Source organism: Coffea arabica, chromosome 9c (genome assembly GCF_036785885.1).
Source record: "Coffea arabica cultivar ET-39 chromosome 9c, Coffea Arabica ET-39 HiFi, whole genome shotgun sequence".
In the NCBI taxonomy this organism is placed as follows: Eukaryota; Viridiplantae; Streptophyta; class Magnoliopsida; order Gentianales; family Rubiaceae; genus Coffea; species Coffea arabica.
The window spans coordinates 4,650,004-4,674,019 of record NC_092326.1 but is presented as its reverse complement, the minus strand read 5'-3'; the positions used below and the strand labels follow the sequence as shown (position 1 = coordinate 4,674,019).

The 24,016-nt window shown below is 37.3% G+C and overlaps 1 protein-coding gene across 1 annotated transcript; it reads right to left on the bottom strand.

Annotated features, from left to right (window-relative positions):
• Window positions 1–13,867: 13,867 nt before the first annotated feature.
• Window positions 13,868–17,729, bottom strand: LOC113709107 (uncharacterized). Its single transcript, XM_027231848.2, has 7 exons — window positions 17,502–17,729; window positions 16,666–16,731; window positions 16,511–16,560; window positions 16,342–16,406; window positions 14,501–14,592; window positions 14,266–14,337; window positions 13,868–14,189 (listed from the first exon to the last, which is right to left on the bottom strand). Exons 1-7 carry the CDS (start codon window positions 17,502–17,504, stop codon window positions 14,151–14,153), a joined length of 387 nt encoding a protein of 128 aa, XP_027087649.1. The 5' UTR covers window positions 17,505–17,729; the 3' UTR covers window positions 13,868–14,150.
• Between the last annotated feature and the right edge of the window lie 6,287 nt (window positions 17,730–24,016).

Below are 24,016 nucleotides of genomic sequence, written 5' to 3'. Positions count from 1 at the left end.
TTTCCACTCACATACTGATTCTAATAGGTCCCACTCTTTGATCATTAACCCTGTTACTTGCACCTTACGACTCAAAGCATCGGCTACCACTTTTGCCTTTCCCGGATGGTAGTTGATTGTTCAGTCGTAATCTTCCAAAAATTCCATCCACCGTCGTTGCCTCATGTTCAATTCCTTCTGAGAGAAGAGGTACCTAAGACTTTTGTGATCCGAGTACACTTCGAAGGTTACCCCATATAGGTAATGCCTCCACTTTTTCAGTGCAAAGACCACAGCGACTAGTTCCAGATCGTGGGTCGGGTAATTCTGCTCGTGAAGCTTCAACTTCCTAGAGGCGAAAGAGATCACATTACGGTTCTGCATCAAAACGCACCCCAGGCCTTCTCGCGACGCGTCTGCATACACCGTGAACCCGTCCACTCCATTTGGCAAGACCAGTACCGGAGTCGTGGTCAATCTTCTCTTTAATTCCTGAAAACTTGTTTCGCATCGGTCGTTCCAGATAAATCGACCATGCTTCTTCGTCAGGTCAGTTAAAGGTCCTGCTAGTTTGGAGAAATCTTTAATGAAACGTCGGTAGTACCCAACTAGCCGTAGAAAGCTGCGAATTTCTGTGGGATTTTCTGACCTCTTCCAATTTGTCACGGCCTCTACCTTTGCCGGGTCCACCGAAATTCCTTCGTGGGAGATAACGTGCCATAGGAATGCTATTTTCTCCAACCAGAACTCGCATTTACTAAACTTGACATACAATTGATGTTCCCTTAACGTCTGCAACACCACTCTCAAATGCTCCTCATGCTCCTCGCGTGTCTTAGAGTAGACCAAAATGTCATCAACGAACACAACGACAAATCGGTCCAGATTGGGTTTGAAAACCCTATGCATTAGGTCCATAAAGGCGGCGGGAGCATTGGTCAGTCCAAAAGGCATAACGGCGAACTCGTAATGCCCATATCTCGAGTTGAAAGCAGTTTTCGGAATATCCTCATTCCTAATTAACAACTGATAATATCCTTGTCGAAGGTCCAACTTTGAGAAGACCACTGCTCCTTGCAGTTGGTCGAACAACTCATCGATGTGGGGCAATGGATATTTATTCTTAATCGTAACATTGTTTAGGCCCCGGTAGTCAATACACATCCTCAAGCTTCCGTCCCTTTTCTTCACAAATAGGACAGGAGCTCCCCAAGGAGACCCACTCTCATGAATGAATCCCTGCTCCAAAAGGTCTTGTAATTGCAACTTAAACTCCTTAAGTTCTGCATGCGCCATTCGATAAGGGGTTTTTGAGATAGGTGAGATTCCAGGTAACAGGTCTATTTGGAATTCTATCTCCCTTTCCGGAGGTAAAGCTACTAACTCATCAGGGAATACATCCGAAAATTCCCTCACTACGGCCACATCTTCCACTTTTAACTTATCCGTAGGGGTGTTAATCAAAAAGGCCAAAAATCCTTGCGCCCCTCTACTTATCAGTTTCCTAGCTCGAATGCCCGAAATCAAAGCAGATGAGGCTAACCTGCCCCTTATATCCAACCTTAAGGTTGCCTCGCCAGGAATGCGAAATTCTACCATCTTCGTTTTACAATCCAGTTGGGCGTTATATTTGGCTAGCCAGTCCATACCCAAAATCACATCATACCCCTTAATGGACAAGCTTATCAGGTCCCCTACAAATCTCTTTTCACCGACCCACACATCACAATCCCTATAAACCATACTAGTCACCAAACGTTGATTCCCCGTAGGTGTACTAACTTCTAGGTCATATGGTAAACTAGCAGGTTTTATATCGATGCCACACATGAAATAAGGGTTAACAAACGAATGAGTGGCACCAGGATCAATTAAAACTTTGGCAAAGCGGTGGAAAATAGGGATCGTATCTTCTACAATCTCTGAAGACTCTGGGACCTGATGGGGGTCTAAGGAATACACCCTAGCTGGCACTTTAGGTTTGGACCCATCTCCCTTTGCTGGTCCAGCATTGGTCCTCGGCGGTGGTTGGCTTCCCTTTCCGTCTTGTTTCAGGACCGGGCAAGTAGCTAATTGGTGGTCTGCGCTTCCACATCGCAGACATTTGCCCTATTTCCTCCAACAGTTGTCTTCGGTTTGGTTTAGCTTCCCACAGTGCCCACAGGGATCGCGAGGTGCTGAACCCGAGCCACTCTGAGCATTTCCCCTTTGTCCTCGCCCAACTTGGCCACCCCTGAATGGAGTCCCTCTACCTGAACCAGATTGTCGACCACCTCCCGTTCCTCGTCCAAAATTTAGAGGGAGTGCTCTTCTCACCCTGCCCAGAACTACTCCCAGGAAAGCCACGCTTCTTCGCCTGGAAGTTCCGGACTTGCAACCGCGCACTTTCAACTTGTTGGGCCTTTTCCACAACCTCACTAAACGCATTGATTTGAGCCACTGCGAGGTCTTTCTGAATCTCAACATTCAAACCCTGAATAAAGCGCCTAATCCGTCGTTGCTCAGTCATGATTAACTCAGGCGCAAACTTGGACAGGCGAATGAATTGACTCTCATATTCCGCCACAGTTTGAGTCTCTTGACGGAGTCTAATAAACTCGTCCTCCTTCCTCTCCTGGACTAGAGGAGGGAAAAACTTCGCATTAAACTCTCGGATGAAGTTCACCCAAGTTCTCGGCGTCTGCTCCCGTTCCCATTTCTGCCTAATTACGTTCCACCAGGAACGGGCCGCCCCTTCAAGCTGGAATACAGCAAAAGTCACCTGCCGTTCGTCAGGGTAGTGTAGGGCTGCAAATATATCTACCATCTTTTCAATCCATCTTTCGGCAAAGTCCGGATCGGGTCCCCCAACAAACTTCGGCGGAGCGAACTTTTGAAAGCGTTCAAGAGCCCTATCTTCACTTTCGATATGGTTACCAGGGTTTCCGGGGTTAGGGTTTGGCTTTTGGCCCTGTTGTTGCACTACTTGTGCCAGTAAGTTTGTCATTTGCTGCATAGTAGCAGCTATTTGCACAGTAGGGTCTACTTGTGGTTCAAGATTGGGTCCAGTAGAGGTTTCCCCCGTACCCCTAACCGGTGTGGGTTGTCTAGTTCCGCGCCCACGTCCCCGACCACTCCGTGTACCTTCCATGAGTTTTACTCGATTTAGGCAATAGTACTAAACCAAGGTAGTAACAAGGCATGCAAGTAACACTCAAAACTTTCATAATAACACATATTTATACATTCCAAACATGATCGCAAACGTATTTATACAAGCCAAGCAAGATCAAGCCATACACATATATACAAGCAGTCGAGTCAAGTACAGGCAAGTCAGAAACAATATAGACGATCCCCCGAGGAATGGCCTTATCAAAAGAAATTTACACGTAGCTAATCCAACAACCAAAACGATTAGCTAAGACTCTTTCCCTATCCCTATGTACATACAAAAACCACCAAACTATCCCAAAAGAAGCCTAGAAGTCAAGGCTTAGTCAGTTGCCGGGCTCTGGGACCCAGGCGACGGGATAGACTCCTCTCCAGCTTCGGCCCCCGCACACGAGGCCTCATCGCTATCCTCCTCAAGCCCGTCATCACATAGGTTAAGGATCGCCTCAGCGCGACCCCTGACTTTGCGAGCTCGCTTAATCTCGCGCTCCCGTGCCTCCCTCAATTGAGTGCAGAGGTCATCAACCCTATCCTCGACCTCAAGCACGTCATATTCTAGTTCCTTGATACGTGCAGCTTGCTTCTCGTTGGTCGCCCTAACCTGAGTCACCTCAGCTTCCAGCTTAGCGTTATCCTCAGCTAGCTCCTTACGCTCTTTCACCACGGCCAGTACTAGAGCATTTGGATAGGCATAAGTGTGGCGGCACTCACACTGTCGAAGGCGGTTGGCCGGGCTCCAACGCACTACGGCCCCCTTCTGCCTGATCTGGTACTTAATTGGCGGTAGCCCGCTACGAGGAAGATCTCCAGCCGGGCAGTCACTCGGGTCACCACTCGCGTCCATCCTATATCAAAGGAAGAAATAACATGAATAAACTTAAATGGCATAAACAATGGAACCCTCAAGTCGAGCACTTCTATTACGCCCAGACTAATTCAAACCTAGGCTCTGATACCACCTGTGACAGCCCCGCCTTCCCCTAAGACGAACCAAAGGGGTTAGCGGATTGCCTGCCCAACTCTCGCCAGGACTACGGATCAGTTTACTTTGATCTATTACGTCCCGGAACATACCAACGCGCGCAAACAAGTCAAAATTACAAAATAAAAAAAAACGAAAAAGCGAAGTCGATGATGAACAGTACCGGCCACGTCAGAATCCGGCCGGAATCTGGCCGGATTTTCAGACGGATTCTCGGCCGGATACAAGGCCGAGAGTAGCCAAATTTTTTTCCAAAAACCTTCCCAATCCGGTCGGCAATCCGGCCAGTTTCTGGCCGGATTCCTGGCCGGATTCGGTCCTGTTCATTCCCGCCAAAATTTTTCTTCTTCCATTTGAAATGTAGGTCAGTCCGGATTCCAACCAAACATCAATCAAACATATACATACATTGAACTTCAACATTTACAACCAAATGGCATGCCAACAACCATTCGTCATGAATATACATGTTCGGTTTGCCAATCAAAAGAAAATGAACCCAATACACATTAGGGTTTCATTCAAAGAGCTATTCAAAAGATACATTTACATGAGCTCAACTTGACAACCAACCAACCCAACCTTTTCCAAAAGTGGTCATTTTCCTGTAAGGAAAACAAATGGAACGGAATGAACTTAACCCCAGTGAGTTACTACCACATAAGCATCAAAGAGCATATAGCATAACCTTTCATTTCAAGTACACAAATAAGGAATATAACAAGTTGGTAAAAGGATACGGACGGCTCTCAAGAGCCCATCTCCCATGCTTACATTCTTGATCCAACCTCATTGACCCTCCGTCAATGTTAAAGAGTAACCAACTGTAGACATCACTTTACTTCCATCCTTCCAACCAACATACCCCAACGGGACCCGCACTCCAATCAGTCCTTTTTGGTAATACTCGAGTATACCGGAATCAAGAGTTTCATTACTACAAGATTCCCCAGTACAGTCCCCGTGGCATGTCAATTTTCACGACCAATCCCTCGCCGGCTCGATTCCATTGACTATCAATGGGGTTGAGCTCAGTAATACCGTAAGGCCGTTGGATACTCGTCCAAACGACACCAAATCAGTTTTTCATGAATAAAAATCAATATTTCCTATATCCAGTTCAGTATTACAGTGAAACGGTAAACAGTCATGAATGGCATCACAAGGGGTGAGGGCGGTCAAGTACACCCTCACCTCAATCAATTCCAATAGCCAAATAAGCCTTCAAGGCATCAAATTCACATATAACAAAGCCACATTGTAACATTTAAGTGAGTAGTATACTCACCAATCAATTAGGTGATGTTTCATACACCGTCGTCACAAGTACGTCGTGAACCACCGTCACGCCCTAGAACACGCAAACAATTACAATGAGACTTGATAACGAGTCATAGAGCAATGCCAATCACAACCCCAATAGGGTTTCATAAGCATATACAAGTATCATAGGTCACCAGAAAATCAGGAAATGACTACTTGGATTGTACTTGTACTACTTGGAGCTTATTGAATGATTATTGAATGAACTTATTTGTGTGACTTTGGGACTGGCTGAGGAAATAATGAAGCCTTGACAGCTGGAAAAGTAAGCAAATTTAGTGGAAGTGCTGTCCGAACTTTGAAAGGACTTGATTGCATTGAGTTTGTGATCTAAGACTTGGATTTGAGCAAGACAATGATATATGCTGGTTGGTTCCTGAGCTGTGGAGGTGAGTGACCCCAAACTATTTCCAAAACTACTTATGAACTGTTTTCTTGCATTATTTACTCGATTGCATATTATTTACTCGATTGCATTAGTTCCTTGTTGGTTGTATTTTCTTGACTTCATGACTTGTATTATTATTTGATAACGTATTAAGTGTTTTCAATGATTTCCAAAACGAGTTTTCAAAGCGAGTGTGTACTTTATCACACTCGGCCTAAATGATTGTGAAATTTTCAATGATTGAACGATTGAAATGTTATTTGCGCATGAATGTAAGCCTTTTGGCTGAACTGGCCACTGCCCCTTGTTACCGGTCGTCTCGAGCCAGAAGCGGACTCGGTCGGGCGATTAGGGACTTGGGTGAACGTTTCGGTATACTCGAGTATTACCTTGTATGTGACAGCCCCACCTTCCCCTAAGGCGAACCAAAGGGGTTAGCGGACTGCCTGCCCAACTCTCGCCAGGGCTACGGATCAGTTTACTTCGATCTATTACGTCCCGGAACATACCAACGCGCGCAAACAAGTCAAAATCACAAAATAAAAAAAAAATGAAAAGCAAAGCCGATGATGAACAGTACCGGCCACGTCAGAATCCGGCCGGATTTTCGGACGGATTCTCGACCGGATACAAGGCCGAGAGTAGCAAATTTTTTTCCAAAAACATTCCCAATCCGGTCGGCAATCCGGCCAGTTTCTGGCCGGATTCGGTCCTGTTCATTCCCGCCAAAATTTTTCCTCTTCCATTTGAAATGTAGGTCAGTCCGGATTCCAACCAAACATCAATCAAACATATACATACATTGAACTTCAACATTTACAACCAAATGGCATGCCAACAACCATTCGTCATGAATATACATGTTCGGTTTGCCAATCAAAAGAAAATGAACCCTATACACATTAGGGTTTCATTCAAAGAGCTATTCAAAAGATACATTTACATGAGGTCAACTTGACAACCAACTAACCCAACCTTTTCCAAAAGTGGTCATTTTCCTGTAAGGAAAACAAATGGAACGGAATGAGCTTAAGCCCAGTGAGTTACTACCACATAAGCATCAAAGAGCATATAGCATAACCTTTCATTTCAAGTACACAAATAAGGAATATAACAAGTTGGTAAAAGGATACGGAAGGCTCTCAAGAGCCCATCTCCACGCTTACATTCTTGATCCAACCTCATTGACCCTCCGTCAATGTTAAAGAGTAACCAACTGTAGACATCACTTTACTTCCATCCTTCCAACCAACATACCCCAACGGGACCCGCACTCCAATTAGTCATTTTTGGTAATACTCGAGTATACCGGAATCAAGAGTTTCATTACTACAAGATTCCCCAGTACAGTCCCCGTGGCATGTCAATTTTCACGACCAATCCCTCGCCGACTCGATTCCATTGACTACCAACGGGGTTGAACTCAGTAATACAGTAAGGCCGTGGGATACTCGTCCAAACGACACCAAATCAGTTTTCCATGAATAAAAATCAATATTTCGTATATCCAGTTCAGTATTACAGTGAAACGGTAAACAGTCATGAATGGCATCACAAGGGGTGAGGGCGGTCAAGTACACCCTCACCTCAATCAATTCCAATAGCCAAATAAGCTTTCAAGGCATCAAATTCACATATAGCAAAGCCACATTGTAACATTTAAGTGAGTAGTATACTCACCAATCAAGTAGGTGATGTTTCATACACCGTCGTCACAAGTACGTCGTGAACCACCGTCACGCCCTAAAACACGCAAACAATTACAATGAGACTCGATAACGAGTCATAAAGCAATGCCAATCACAACCCCAATAGGGTTTCATAAGCATATACAAGTATCATAGGTCACCAGAAAATCAGGAAATGACACTAGCTTTAACCTTGATAAAATAATGTTTGACCTCATTTTACGGAAATGGCACTAAGGTCACTATGGTTATCGGATGAAGGTGTAAGACCCACAGTTTCGAAGCTAAGAAACAGGGCTACAACAATGTAGAAGGTCACTCAGTCCAATTCCTAGCATAACTAGGTCAAATATGCAAGAAACTAAACCAGAACCGCAATAACAGGTTTGCAAACTACATTCTGCTGTAATCAGTACAACTCAGTCTATACAGGTCCAAATTCCAAAATTCCAAAGGCATATGGTAGCTAGGACATCAAGCTACATTTCATCAGAAGACCTCAACAACAAATTCCAAAACAATTCCAGCGAAAACAGTCAATTACAGGCGCAGTTCTCACATTCTGACCAAACCAAAACAGCAATAGTAATTTCGACTTTTCTCATTCCACACTACTCCATTTGACCTGAAATTTTACAGGCACCTTTATAACATCAATACCTACAACTTTCATGTTTTAAGACAAGGCCAATTCGGCCTCTAACCATGAGATACAAAACCGGACAGAATTGGGGATATAAAACCCTAACTTTCTCAAGTTCCTTCCAAACCAGAAATTGGTTACAATTATCTATCATTTACACCTATTAGAGTCATTCTAGACCATTGCCAATCATCATACAAGGCCACAATATCATGATCATATTAAACCAGAAAAATCACCAATAAATTGAAAACTTCATCAAGTCATCCAAAAGCAAGAAATAAACCACATATTTCATCATTTAAACTCCCATTAGGCACAAATTAAGTTTCATTAAGTGAAGGAGAAGATTCAATCACCACTCACCTAGTAAACAAGAGAGGAAGAGTTGCTTGTCCTCTTAGTTTCCCAAAACACTTCACCAAACCACTTACTAACACCTAAAGAAGAGATTTTATGGAGTAGAAACAAGTCCAAGTGATTGCTTTGGATGATTTGCACTAGATGGATGCCAAACTTTGAAGAGGTTTTTCTTCCTTCTTTGCTAGAGAGGGCCGGCCACAATGGTGAAGAAAAGAGTGAATTTTGGGTAATTTTTTGAGATATTTAATCCAAGGGTAAAAAGTCAAAAAGGTGAATAGTTGTCAACAAGTCACAACCTCTCACAAAGTGACACTTGTTACTCATTTACAACATCTCTATCCTTTTGGTTCCCTCTCACATCAATCACATCTCAATCTCTAATTATCTCTTAACACCCGATAAATTTCAACCAGTATCCGAAACTTAACCTTATTGGCCGAATTTTTCCGAACATTTCGCACTAGTGGGTCCCACGTCCGTTATATATCCTTAATTTTTCAAAAACTATCCAATACTAGAAAAATCATCTAAAATTTATATTTACTCATAAAATTCACCAGGAAAATTTCCTAAGCCAGAAAATGCAGGAACATGCCATTAAAGGAAATAAACCCTAGGAAAATTATTAGGGGATTTACGGGTTTTCACATTGTAGGTTGGTGGAGGTTGGTGGGGCCTGGTCAATGTCCAGGAAAGGTTGAATGAACGAACGAACGAACGAGGGTTTTATTGATAAATGAAAAAATGCATTTTCAAATGAATGAAGGAAAGGAGAATGACAGGAGAACGAACGAAGGAACGAATGAACGAACGAATGTATCCTTTTCATGTATGGTTTCTTGTAAATGTTGTAATTGTTTCTTGACTTATCGTTTGATTTATGACATCATTGAAATGAACTATTGTGAAACCGATTTGATTACTGATTTTACTGGTTACTCGCTGAGCTTTTAGCTCACCCCAAAACTATTTTTTTCCCCTCCACAGGGTTCAAGGCGAAGGAAGGACTTGTAGTACTTATTCACGTGACTGGATAGCTGATATCTTGTATAGTTTGGATTTGGAATCATTTGATGTATAGTTGATAATCGTTTCCGCTTCGCTCGTGACATGTAATTATTGGAAAATTGGATGTATATTTGAGATTTATATCTTGCAATTTATTTGAGGACTGTAGTGAGCGACTGAGTCCCGACGAGAGTTGTGCAGGCGGCCCGCCGAACCCTTTGGTTCGCCTTAGGGGGAGGTGGGGCCGTCACAGTTTTTATCATAAATTAAATGTTTGAAAGTAAAATACCCATAAAGAGCCGATACTTTAAATAGATAATGCGTACTGCATATAGTTTAACATGCAAATAGTTTGTTAATTAGTTAGTTAGTTAATTAGTTAATTAGTTTAACATACAAATAGTTTGTTAGTTTCGGATAGACAACAGTTTTAGTTAATTAGTTAATTAGATAATTAGTTAATTAGATAAACAAAAATTAGTTAATTAGTTAATTAATTAATTAGATAATTAGTTAGTTAATTAGTTAAGCAGTTAATTAGTTTAACATGCAAATAGTTTGTTAGTTTCGGATAGACAACAGTTTTAGTTAATTAGTTAATTAGTTAATTAGTTTAACATGCAAATAGTTTGTTAGTTTCGGATAGACAACAACTTTAGTTAATTAGATAATTAGTTAATTAGTTAATTAGATAAACAAAAATTAGTTAATTAGTTAATTAATTAATTAGATAATTAGGCAGTTAATTAGTTTAACATGCAAATAGTTTGTTAGTTTCGGACAGCCAACCGCTTTAGTTAATTGGTTAATTAGATAATTAGAAATTAATTAATTAGATAAATAGAAATTAGTTAATTAATTAATTAGATAATTAGATAATTAGTTAATTAGTTAATAGTTAATTAGATAATTAGTTAATAGTTAATTAGTTTAACTATGCAGAAATATTTTGATTAGTTAATAACTATTAACAATTAGATAATTAGTTAATTAGTTAATAGTTAATTAGATAATTAGTTATTAATTAATTAGATTATTAGTTATTTAGTTGATTAGTTAATTAGTTAAACTATGCAGAAATAGTAACACTTTTTGAATTTTACTTACAAACATTGATATTTTTATCATAAATTAAATGTTTGAAAGTAAAATACCTATAAAGAGCCAATACTTTAAATAGGTAATGCGTACTGCGTATAGTTTAACATGCAAATATTTTGTTAATTAGTTAGTTAGTTAATTAGTTAATTAGTTAAGCAGTTAATTAGTTAATTAGTTTAACATGCAAATAGTTTGTTAGTTTCGGACAGATAATAGCTTTAGTTGATTAGTTAATTAGATAATTAGTTAATTAATTAATTGGATAATTAGTTAATTAGTTAATAGTTAATAGTTAATTAGTTTAACTATTAACTAATTAGATAATTAGTTAAGCAATTGTCAAGCAAATAAAATTGTCAAGCAAGTAAGGGCAAAATTGGAAGAAAATTCTTATCTCACTTCTACAAAAGCTGTCAAGGAGGTTTCTGCAATGAATTGTTACTGTTCAGGGGAGGTGAATGCAATTTCTAAACCTAGACGGGAGGTCAGCGCAAATGCTAAAAATCTCAGGGGAGGTTTCTGCAATTATCCCATAAAAAATTCAAGGGGTTCATGACCAACAATAAAGATATACGAGTAACGTGATTTTGGAATGTATGGATTGTGTTCGAAATAGTGTTAATAAGGTATTAATAGAGATTTCCAGATATATTACTCAAAAAAATCGGCACAATACACCTAATCGATTAGAGATAAAAATAACTAAAGGATAGACCGATCTTATTCCATATTTGTATCTATCATTTAGAAATATTCGTGATTTTCAATAGCTTTTTGTAAACGGACTCAAAAAACAAACATAGGTGGACTCAAAAAATAAATGTGTAATTTGCTATTTTGCCGTGTATATCAAAGTATTGGCCCTGTTCAATAAAATCAAGTGTGTTGGAAAAGGGAACGGTGACTAAAAAGTGCATTGAAGTGTATTAACATTGTGCACCCTGTTTTGCAGGGCATGCTTTTTTCTTTTTTCAACCGATGGTATTGCACTAGTTTTTTTCTTTTTTTTTTCTTTTTTAAAGCAGTGGTATTACACTAGTTTGGTTCTCTCTTTTCTTCCCGCAAAGTAATAAATCCAACATGTTGGAACAGAAATAATTTGCAAAAAAAAAACATATATATATTTACTCGCATCAAAAACCTATTGTTCAACACGTTTTTTTTTATCTTTTTAATTATTTTTTATTTTACATACATTACATCATAAAAAAGTGATATATTAATTATTCTAAATAATATTTTAAATAATCCCCTGTCCAAACACTCTCGTCGCTTTCAAGTGCCTGACCAATTGATCCAAGCAAAGCAACCATTAACTGTGTTTTATATAGGACAGTGTTAATGGCGTTCCAAAATTTATTATTCACACAATCACACTCCTCTTTTGGGTTCCTTCTATTGGAACTAGGAGCTTTTTTAAAAAAAAAATTTTCTAAATGGTCAGGGGGCCCTTTTACCTTGGAAAATCATACAACTATCTCATGGGAAGTCAAGAGCCCTTTACTTTGAAAAATCATACAACTACCTTATGGGAAGTTAGCTGCATCCACAAATGATATAAATATGACTGCTGCTTTAGCATTACTAACGCATAATAAAAAGGATTAAGTTATTTCAGGAAATATATTTAACCAACCCCAACCCTTTTTTTCACCTATAGAATGGTAAGCTTTAAAGAGCAACAAAAAAGAAAGCATAATTTAGAAACCTCCTCTAAGGTTTTTGGCATTTATGGCTCCCTCCCTTGAAATTTGAAAAATTACACTTACACCTATCTTGATGTTATGAAAAGACTATGATAACCTTCACAAATTTTACAAAATTTGAGTGAAAAATGAGTTTGAAAGAGAAAACAAAAATCCTTTTTTGGTAATGTTTCTTTATCCTAAAACTCTAATGTCATCTTATCTCGTACATTATACTTCATTCCCAATTCTTCTGACTAGATTTCTTAATCAATTTATAAAAAGGCAACCAACCAATTAGGAATGCATTTATTAAAATAAGTATCGTCAAAAATTACTTAATCGAAAAGAAATGTCCAAAATACCGGAAAAAGAATGCTTTCAAAACATGACTTAAATTTTTCTGTAAAAAATTAACTTGAAATTTTCACTTAACGGATAATAGTGATAGTTGATTTTTTTAGCATTTAATTTATTTTATACATCACAGAGATGTTATATGGAATATACATTGAAATTTTTTTTTTTTTATGCTTTCATCACCAATTTGTTACCAAGACATGCTTTCTAGAAGAGGTTTCTTGTAATTTTCCAAATCTCAACAGAGGTGGCTATAATTGTCGGAACTCGAAGTGTTGTGAGAATGACAAATTTTAGAGTATGATTAACATTTTCCTGTATACATAATATATTATTACTATTCAAGAATCCACATTTGCTGCTTTAATTATGTTACTGCTAGAGCTGTTAATCGAGCTCGAGTCGAACTCGAGCACATGATAATTGAGTTCGACTCGAACCTCCAATCGAGCTAACTCGAACTCGCTCGATTAGCAATTCGAGCTTCAAAAGCTGTTCGAGATTGACTTGTCAAACTCGGCTGAAAACTCAAACTCGAGTTCAAAATCGAGCCGAGCTTAACGAACCGAGTTGAACCCTAATCGAGAAAAGGAAAGAGGGTAAAACTATTAGATACAAAATGAAATTACGATAATACCCCTACCATTCGAGCCTATCAAGCTGTTAATGAGTCGAACATAGCTCGGCTCGTTTAATAGACGAGTATATATACAACTTGAGTTCGGCTCGTTTTTCTTAGTAAATGAGCCAAGTCGAGCCCTTCTTGAGCTGGATCGAGCTCAACTCATTGGCTACCCGATTCAATTAAGAGCTCTAGTTACTGCATGCAATTTTAACGAGTGACAAACTTTGTTGTCTCTATATCTTGTTATTTCAAAATCATTTTTTGTTGCGTCAAGATCTACATTTGATTTTTTGTTATTTCAAAATCTACATTTGGTTTTTATGCAAGAACGCCCAGTGCCTAATAAAGGACATATTTTTGGGAAAATGGCGAGGTCCGAGAAGAGAACAACCTTTTTACATCCAGGGCATCTTCACATAAACTAAGGCATTGAACCCTATTCCTTAGTTTCGAGAACTATTTCAGCACAAACTGGGAAAAATACCAGTATTTAGCATGAAAATCTGCCTCGGATATCATTTGGTGCTGAAGCATCTGATTCCCAACCTCCCCATTGCAAGTGCAACGAATCACAAGTGAAACTGGTGACATATGTTTATACATCCATGTCGAGGTGCAAATAGTTCACTGGAGACTCGACAATCTAAGTACAAGAGGCACTCAGATTAAAGATTTAAAATGACAAATATTACTCTCTCAACTTGGACAATAATATTCTAGATCTATTCAAATTTACAACAACCAGTCTGGAAAACCAGGGCAGAGTAGGCATAAGATTGAAATGCTACCAGGTAACATGGCAGGAAAACCAAGCGGAAGGATGGGGCATAAGAATCCAAGGCTGCAGACATGCTAATCATCGTCTTCAAGAACACTCCGACGTCTCTGAATCTGAGAAATAGAAAAGGTACAAACGACATTCCAATCATGACTGACATAAAAGCCAAAAAGAGAAGTTCTGACTTACCGTAACTTTTGTCTGTTTAGTGGTTTGAGTGTTGATTTGCTCAAGCAATGATATGAGCCTCTCCTCAGAAACCTAAATAAAAAACATTATTGATAAACACCCAATTTTTTCACGAGTTTCATAAAATATTCAAATATGTTTCTAATAACAGATCATTGATAGTATATATTTGTAGTCCAATCACTGAACACATATGTTGTATAAGCATTCACCAATGAAAGCAGCAAAGATGCACCTTTTCAGCGATCTGACCCGACTGTGCAGCTCTCAGAATAACATCTTCAACTCCTCTAGCTTTCTCAGGTTTCACCAATGCAATTCGAGCGACTATCCACAAGAATATAATATAAAACCAAGTATAAATTTCTTCGTTCAAATGTGATCATAAAGATAAAAGCAACAGAATTAAAACAGAGATAAAAATAGCAACCATAAGGTCTTAGAAAACATAGTCAAACTAGACCCAATGGTGTCATTATAGGTCCAGCTAGATCCCTAATCAGTCTCTCCACTACTTGAGTAATCATGCCGCGACAGTATTCTGAAGATGAAAATTATGAATCTAACTTCTCAAAGAACTGATTTAAAAACATGTTCTGCATTACGAACATAAAGCAGCCCAAACTAAGAACCTATATAAACCATAATGATGCCACTAAAGATTGGATCCATACATCTCTTACAAGAAAACATCAATCATCATCAATGTTCATTAACAGGTCTAATATAGCTCCACCAAGCTCATATACACCACCAATTTCTCAGGCAACACGTATGGATCAAAATAATTCACACAAGCCAAGAATAATAAATGCCAAATAAAGGCAAAGCCTTGATTCCAATTCATGAATTTCAAGTTTCATATATTATAGACACTACCTTGTACTGGAGAAAAATTCTTTGAGGAGAACACTTTGCAAGTAAAAAGTCAAATTTTTGGCACCCAAATATAGGGGAAAAGACAGCTTAACCTTTACAGTACTTAATGAAGGAAAAATACTGACATTTTTTGTTATAGGAGTATCTTATACAGTTGGAAAGTCCACGAGAGCTAAGATAGAGTAACTTAGTCATGCCAGAGGGAAAAACTACTATAGTTCTGCAGAGAAAAGCGAATAATTATACAACTATGGAACAATTCTTCTCCTCAGTGTGACTGATCAAAGAAAAAAGCACTTTAGCAACAAACCAAATTGAAGAATAAACAATTACTCCATCCATCAGGGGGAAAAAAAAGGTTATGCTTTCCTTCCTTTGTTGACAAATATTTCACTTTTTTCTTACATGAAAATTTAGACTAAAAAAAATCTTTTCTTTTAATGCTTTATGCACCAAATATATATATATATATATATATATAGAATGTATTTCCTTCTCTATCTTCAAAATTTGAATCAAGTAATACGATGGCGGCTAAACATGTTTTCCACATCCTCCTTAAACTACTATTACACATGTTGCATAATTGACATGCCAAGTACAATGCACCTAAGCCTCAAAGATCTAGCATTACCTCATCATCCATATCCTATGGATCATAACACAGATTCAAAGTAACTGCATCCTAATAAGGAATATCTTTACTATCACATACTCCAAGATATGGTTCTGAAGACCACCTACACAACTTATTCAATGATTTAGTTAGCTTGAAAAGGAGTATTCGTGCAAAATGCCAATACATAGATCTTGCTCACAATTTTGTCTCCAAATAAGCCACACAGAAAAAGCCAACTTAGCACTTTCCGAGTAATTTTTATTTTTGATTTGCAAAAGAAAATGATTGGAAACTAAAAGATAATATTCCTTCCTGATACTGTCAGATCAAGAAATAGACCAAAGTTGATTCAACCAAAAAATGTCATTGAACAAAATGAAGAATGCTATGTACCTAAGAAAAGCCAAAACATCCTTCCTACAAATGCAACAAAGAGGTGGAACGAAAATGTAGAAGTTGGATATTTTTAGATAACCAAAAGATTGCAAAGACTTTTCTCATAAACCACTAAATTCTAAAAGTGAACATGCAACCTAAATACACAACAAACAGAATGCTATCTTTATACTCGAACTTACGTCTTTCTCGTGCTTCAGATGTCAGAATTTGGCTCAGCATCATTTGTCTCCGCTCTTCAGCCTCCCTGTCAAAATTACAGAGTTACTATAAAAAAAGATAAATACATGTCCAGGAATACCAGGCTATTAAAATAAGAGAGGCTGAAACTAGATGAGGACAGATATCAACCTCTTAGCATCGTCCTGAGCTTTTTGCTGCTCTGAGTTTTGATTATTTCCCTGTTCGTCAGTAGTTAGAATAGATGAGGCTCCGATCCAACCTAAACTCTTAACACTATGATTCAGTGAAACAGCAATATACACAAACAAAGGAGCAGCACTTACCACACCATGCTGAGCCATAAGCTCCTGCATTCTTCTCTGCCTGATAGCTTCCAATTCAGGGTCGGCCTATAGAAAACAGAAAATTGAACAACCTAAGCACAATTTCCACTTATAATATACTATATTTGCAAATTCACTGAACCCTAGGACAACCAATATACTATTGTCCTCCATTTCATGTTCTACTTGCACCAATATAGGCTTGCAAGCAACATCTACTTCAGCAAAACCATTTGCCAATTAACTCCAACCGGCTTCCCACCAGCATCAAATTTCTCCATTCTAAATCCATCATATTATGTCAAACAGAATCTCCTTACTCGATATCCATTAACTTGCTAACAATACAACATTTCAAAGATCAATTCCCAAAAAAAAAAAAGGCAAGAATAAAAATGAAGCATAAAAAAGATTTTATACATAGTCAAGCACAACCGACTCAATAACTATAAAAATTCAATCTTTGCAACTCATAAAAATCCTTAAAAAGGTTATCAAGAAACACCTTGACAACTCAAGGTTCAAAAAAATGAAGCATTTCATATCCAGAACTTCACCAGCTTACCAGAAATACAATTAATCCACCAGTTAAAACAACCCAGATAAAATCAAAACAAATAATCATAAACCGAAAACCAAACAACGACAAGCATAAAAATTAAACTTTATAATCAAATTACTCAAAGAAAACCACAAATTGTAAGAAAACAAAGATTGAGCTTTGTACTTTAGCAAACCCTATAATAGAGTACACAACATAAATCAGAATTCTGAGATCGATCGAAATACATAGAAAGAGAGTGAGGGAGAGGGAAAAAGCGAGAAGGATTAATTACCATTTTTGCTGCAAGTGAAGATGTATATCTCCCCAGCGGCAACAATGATGGAGAAGGAAAAAGGCCCGGCTATGTGAAGAGAGTTAGTTCCTTCAATCCTGTTCGTTTGCTGCTATCCTCTTCTGATGTACGAAGCTGGACACATCTTGTGAACTAAGACAAGAAGAATCAGATACGAGATGGGACGGACCACCAGGGGAGGTCTATTGGGTTGTGGGCTGTAGACTTGAGGACGGATGGGCTGATCTGTTTTATTTGAGAGGAAGGCAGAGAAGAGCCGTGTGCTCCATCATTTTTGTTTTTGTATTTTATTTTATTTACACGTTCTACGTCTCGATCTTCTCCTTTTAAATAGGGCTAATTATATCTACCTCTCTTATGGTTTGACCAACTTATCTACCTATATAGTAAAAGCGCGAATGGGGTTGTCAAGTGTGGTGCTTTTGTGTTGACATGGTTGGCTTTTATTGGCTGAAATTTGGTCGTCAATCACGTGGGACTCGCGTGCTAAAAATTTTGTTTTAGGGCTTCCTTGTTTTCTTTCCCTTCATTCATCTCCACCGCTTCGTTGCTCTCCAGAGCTCCTCTCCTCTCCCCTTCCTTTTTTCTTTTCTTTTCTTTATTCCTTTCTTCCTTTTTGTTGTTTTTTATTCGATCCTTTTTTCTCTGTTTTTCCTTACCGTCTCCCCCCTCCCCTCTCCCCCTTTTTCCCTTTCTTCTCCTTCCCTTTTTTTTTTCAATTATATGATTCTAACTGATTTTTTTCCCTTGTTAGAGTTGGTCTGGATATGAAGCTCCTAAACGCATGAGACACAGAAATCATCTTAATTGGTAAGCTCCAATATTTCCCTAAAGTTTTACAGTTTCCTTTATTTCAAAAAGAAAGATATTTTTCCTGCTAGGATTTGTTAATCTTTCCATTAATAACCCAGAGGTCTGAGATACTATTCTTCCATCTCCTTCTTTGAACAAACAAAGAAAGCCGTAGTACAATCTTCATTCAAAAGCAGCGAAAGTCAGAAGTATTTATAGACCCAAAGATCTGCTGTTTTTTTTTTTTTTTCTTGTTGAGTATCTATTTTCTGTTTGTGGGAGAAAAAGCCTTGCGGATGTCTCTTTATTTGTCTTCTGTCAAGTGACTTTCAGTTTGGCAGCGTCGGATCAATGCACAGTAATGTATGACATAATGATATGCTATTTTGTTTGTTATATTCATGGTTGCTTCTCTACGAGATCAAACACTAACGAGATGTAACTTTTCTGGTCAGGTTTGGCATTCCACCCACTGGACGGCATACTGCAAGCAGTACCACATGTGGTAGCTCTCTTCCTACTGCCCATGCATTTTACTACACACATAGCCCTCTTATTCATGGAGGTTGTATGGATTGCAAACATCCATGACTGCATAAATGGTAAAATATGGCCTGTAATGGGTGCTGGTTACCATACAATTCACCATACCACAGATCGCCATAATTACTGCCACTACACAATATGGATGGACTGGATGTTTAACACACTTCGCGATCCTGAGGAGGATGAGGCCAAGAAGTCGTAATGTGTAATTTGAATTTTTTTTAAAATTTTTTGTTTCTGGCTGAGGGAGTGGGGGAGGGGGGTCAGTTGTCCTACAAAGTTAATAGAATTTTGGTACTTAGCCCCATACTTTTGCCTTCAGGGATAATTACATGGAAAAAACTTGTCTGGCATATAGGTTAATTGCATAGATAGGCGCTAATGTTCATGTTCCTGTAAGTGAAAAAAGTTAGATTAAAATGGAAGTGACAATGATAAAAGGAAAAAATCTATGATATATTTTTGGAGAATATGGTAATTGTTACTAATATCTACTGTATGAAGTGGATTTTTGCAGTACCACTCAAGAATGCTTCTGCCATTTGATTAACAAAACTACGTGTTTATTTATGTGGTAAGCAGAATCGGCCACCCTTGAAACTTTATCATGATAAGAACCTGGAAGCGTATGACCCTGGATACTAGATTTTTCACTAACTGTAGCTATTTGATCTTTGCATTACCTGCTATATATGTATATCAGCTCTTGATGCATTATTATATCTCACGTGGATGGTGTTATCATAATATTTTTGTTTGGTTTAAAATCTTGTGTAACTTGATGAGTTATTTTGTGCCAAGAGTTTGACTATCCCTTTTGCTACTGATGTATTGAGAGGATAGAATTATGGCCTATATTAATAATCCTCCTCCTTAATTAATAAATTGCATTTGACCAAAATGTTAACTATTTTTTCATGGCTCTGAAACTCCATGTTAATAGTCCCTCCAACCAATAAAACACAGCCACATCAGCACAATAACCATCCATTTTAACTCTTTTTTTATGGCTCTGAAACTCTGAAAAATGGAGTTTTCATGGCTCATCTGATGGCTTTTTTTTTTTTGGGTTTGTTATATGCAGGAGTACGTTCAATTATTGACTCACAAAAGACGATCCATATGGTAACCAACCCAAAGTCTCCATTTGTGGAGAACAAATTTCATGTCAACGACTGTTAAAAACTTTAGTTATTTTTTTTGTGTCTTTATTTTTGAGAAAACTATTTTTCTTATTTTTTTCCCTTGTGAAGTTTTGGTTCTCATTTTCCGAAGAGAGTATATGGATTCTTTAAAACAAAAGAAAAAATACTTTTGTGTTTTCTTAGTTTTTTTTTTAACAAACATTGTGTTTTCTTAGTTGCTGATAAAAGCATTGAAACTGATCAAGGAGCCATTAGTTGAGATAGTCGTTTTAAGTACATGTTCCATATATATTTGTATATGCATGAATTTTGCCAGCCCTTCTTCTTTTACACGAGTACCTTTTATTTTAGTTTTACAAGAATACCATTTTTGGTTAAATTTTTGTTTATTTTGTTCCTAGAATATTGGTTTGAGTTCATGGGGATAACATTTTGAGAATATAAAGTGAATATAGAGTAAATATGGCAGATTGAGTATTAGCCTGTTATTGCAGAGAATTTTCTTACCATCTACTACCATTTAAGTGGTTTACTACATGTTTCTTGCTTATTTAGACTTTACCTTTCGTGAAAATGATTTCAATGTTTATGGCAATTAAAAGTTTGGTGTGGTAATATGTTGGTCTTTCTAGATTCTTTATATTCCTTGAAAAGGTAACGAGAATTTTTTGCAGCTAAAATAACAAGAAGATGTTAAGATTACTTTGCATTTAGATCCTATTTTCTACGATCATCTTCTTTTTATTTTACTTTTGGTTATGTTATTAATTTTTTTATTCTTTTATGTTATTAATTTACTTTGTTTATGTTAAAGGTGCAAATGATTGAAGATGCAGTCACTCTGAAACCAATTCATGGAATAACAAACTTTGTAAGTTAAAAATGCAGTCCTTTCTTATTTTTTATCTTGCTTTTGTGTTAAGCATGGTCATTATTAGATGGTTTATTCTTAATTTCAGCCTTTCAGTCCTTCACTATTTGCATACCATTAATTCATTGTATTGGAATTATAAATACTACTTTGTTTGCGACAGAAGGTTTTTTTAGGTCTCTTATTTTATTTAATTATCTTTTATTATAGCAAGAAATGTTAAGAATTATTCAAATTTTACTGAGGAAAAAATGTTTAAGTAGGCAATTTTTTTTAGGCTTTACTCTTCATATATGTATTGATTTGCTCTATGGTTTTCTGCTCAACTTTTTGTCAAGAGAGGGAACAAAGAAAAAATGGTGGTTAATTCTTACTTTTAAGCATTAGGGGGGTATACGACTACGCGAAACTTAATACTTACTGAATTTGTTGTTGACCATTATGCTGTTATTGTAAGAAAACTTTTAAGAATTATTGCCACCCAAGAGCATTCAAGAGGTTTACTCCATATTTCTTGCTCATTTAGCTGTCTATATTGTTTGGGTAAGATAGCATATGGATATGTCTGACATACACATTGTCATGCCTTAGGTAGTGGACATTTGTGGTGTGCATCGAATCACCATTGCCAATATTGCTTATTTTGTAAATTATAACAATTTGTTTACATATTTAAATTTGTGAAATTTACTTTACAGGATTTATTCCTCATCTCACCATTAAATGGTTAAATGGAATCTTTTGAGAGTACAAATAGAACTTCATGAAAACAAGAAACTAGATTCGTGCATAAATTTGGTGAAAATGGAACAATTTGGTTTGAAGGCAAGATTAAGGAATCTTTGATTTTCCTTTGTATTAGCTTCTCACAATTGCAACAAATTTCTAATGGCCTTGCTTTGATTATGTTCAGGTTCCCATTTTAAACAGCAGGAGAAATGGGACAAAAAAAAAAGAAGCCATGAAAAGAAGCAGGGAGGGGGATCTTCATTAGAAATTTGTCTGGGCAGCATGTAATTAACACCGCGCATCGTGCGGTGATCCCCTCCTAGTCAAATGAAACGTGTGATTGGCTAACATCTGTCAACAGCTAGAGCAAAGAGACAAAAAGCCAATAAAGAAAAATGATCGGGAATTTAAATAAAAACATGGTATTATCATATCACTTACTTACCCTTTAGATGTCAAAAGCAGTCTTTCTTCTCCACTTGATAGACTACCCAACTTTATTCAGCTTCTAATTCAACACTACCCTTTAGTGTTAAATATGTCTAAATGCATTAGCTTAAAGATAGTGAGAAGAATAGTTATAGGATTTAGTTTAATTATAGTGATTAGATAGCCTAATTATACTAGGTTGATTTTAGAATCTTGGTAGGTTGATTTTAGGGTCATGGTTGGTTTCAATCTTGTATGTATATAATTGTTGTATCTCTTATTTTATATGAAAAAGGTAATTCCCAAAATATCTTCCTATCCTCCTTCTTCTCTTTCCTTGTATCAAAGCTATGAGAGAAAGAAATATTTAGACCTTTTACTTTCCAATCCTCTCCCTTGATAATTTTACCCAATGATTTTTTTGATCTGATATCATCATGTCTACATTCGATACATCTATAACATCTACATCCAAGTCCATCACAACAACTCCTCTTATTGTCAATCCATCTATTACTAGTTCTACAATTATCACTATTGAAAGGTAGTAACCACTCTACTTAGGCCGCCGATGTTGAGTTATGGTTATGGAACAAGGATATAGAGATCATCTCATTACAAAATCTGATTATATTATGGTTGATCGATCCAAGTGGAAGAAAATTGATACTCAATTGTGTAGCATGTTTTGGCAAACTATTGATTCTTCATTAAAGCAAATATTTCATCTACATAGATTTGCTTTAGTGTTTGGGAGCAGGCTAAAGCATTATACACCAATGATTGTTCTAATCTGGTCAGCCGAGATGATAAAACAAAATTTAGTGACAAGCAAACCTTACCCATAGCATGTGTGCATATCCCACAAGATGTAGATCTAGATGATGACCTGCAGCAGAAAGATGGTTGATACCGTGGGTTACTGCTCTTTAGAGAAGCAATATGCTGTTGTACACAATGAATAATGGATCAATATGTACGTGACTTCTAGGAATGCTGAATATTAAACTAAGATTGTTAGCCAGGACAACCAGGCCTTCAATAATGAATTATATGTTCTCAAGCCGAATAGCATCTGCATTCTTAATCATAAATACCATAGTATTTCCTTATTCTAAGCTATTGGCTAGTCTATTCTCTAGCCAGTAAGTATAGGCCAGGTCAAAAAAAAAACAATAACAGCAAAAACAGAAACCTTGTACAGTAGAAAATAAATTAGCACCATCTTTAATGTGTCAATATTTTCAGTAAGATTAGCAGGATCTCAGAGGCAGAAATTGAATATGAACCAGTGACGAATAGGGAAAATTTTGAATTAATCGATGGCCAACTGTCATGGATCAAACCATCTCTGGAACTCATTGCACTAAAACACAACTTGTTTTCCACACAAATCATGTCCACCAAATAAGCTCTCAAGGAAGATGAAACCTGCAGCTTACCTATATGTCTATTGTAAAGCTAATGAAAATTTGACTGCTTCATTGCCTTGAATATTCCGTACAGATAAAAACAGCTGAAAGATTATTTAAAAGTCTTGGGCCTAGAACTCTATCCCATAGAATTAAATGCAAAGACACTGGTAGATATCTAATGAGGAGTAATCCTTTAACGTCCCCACTTTAATTGGAAGCGATCCCGTTTTGAGCAAATCTCATTTTTGAGAACTTCCAATGTACTTAACAAAGTCCAACGTATTATATCTTAAGGTTAAGATGACCATATTGTAGAGGAGAATAGCAGCAGTCAAGTAAGTTTACCAAAGATTGGTCCAAGATGCTTATATTTAGTTAGCCAACATTAGATAAATTTTGAGTCTTGGATGCGGAGATAAAAAGCCTACTTTACTAGCTAAACATTAGTAAAATTTAGAGTGTGAAAAGAAAATAAGGAATATACCTGTTTTGTAAATGAGTTTTTTGGATGTTTATCTAAAACTTTACTGTAACTTATTGTACAAATTGTAGAAAAAAATTTTGAAA

Bases quoted from the DNA above. Each gene is read 5' to 3' on its own strand.
- LOC113709107 (XM_027231848.2), bottom strand. The intron at 16,407-16,510 runs GTTGATATCTGT...TAATTTTGACAG, and splicing joins GCTCAGGACGATGCTAAGAG to GGAGGCTGAAGAGCGGAGAC. The intron at 14,593-16,341 runs GTAAGTTCGAGT...TCTTGTGGATAG, and splicing joins ATCTGAAGCACGAGAAAGAC to TCGCTCGAATTGCATTGGTG.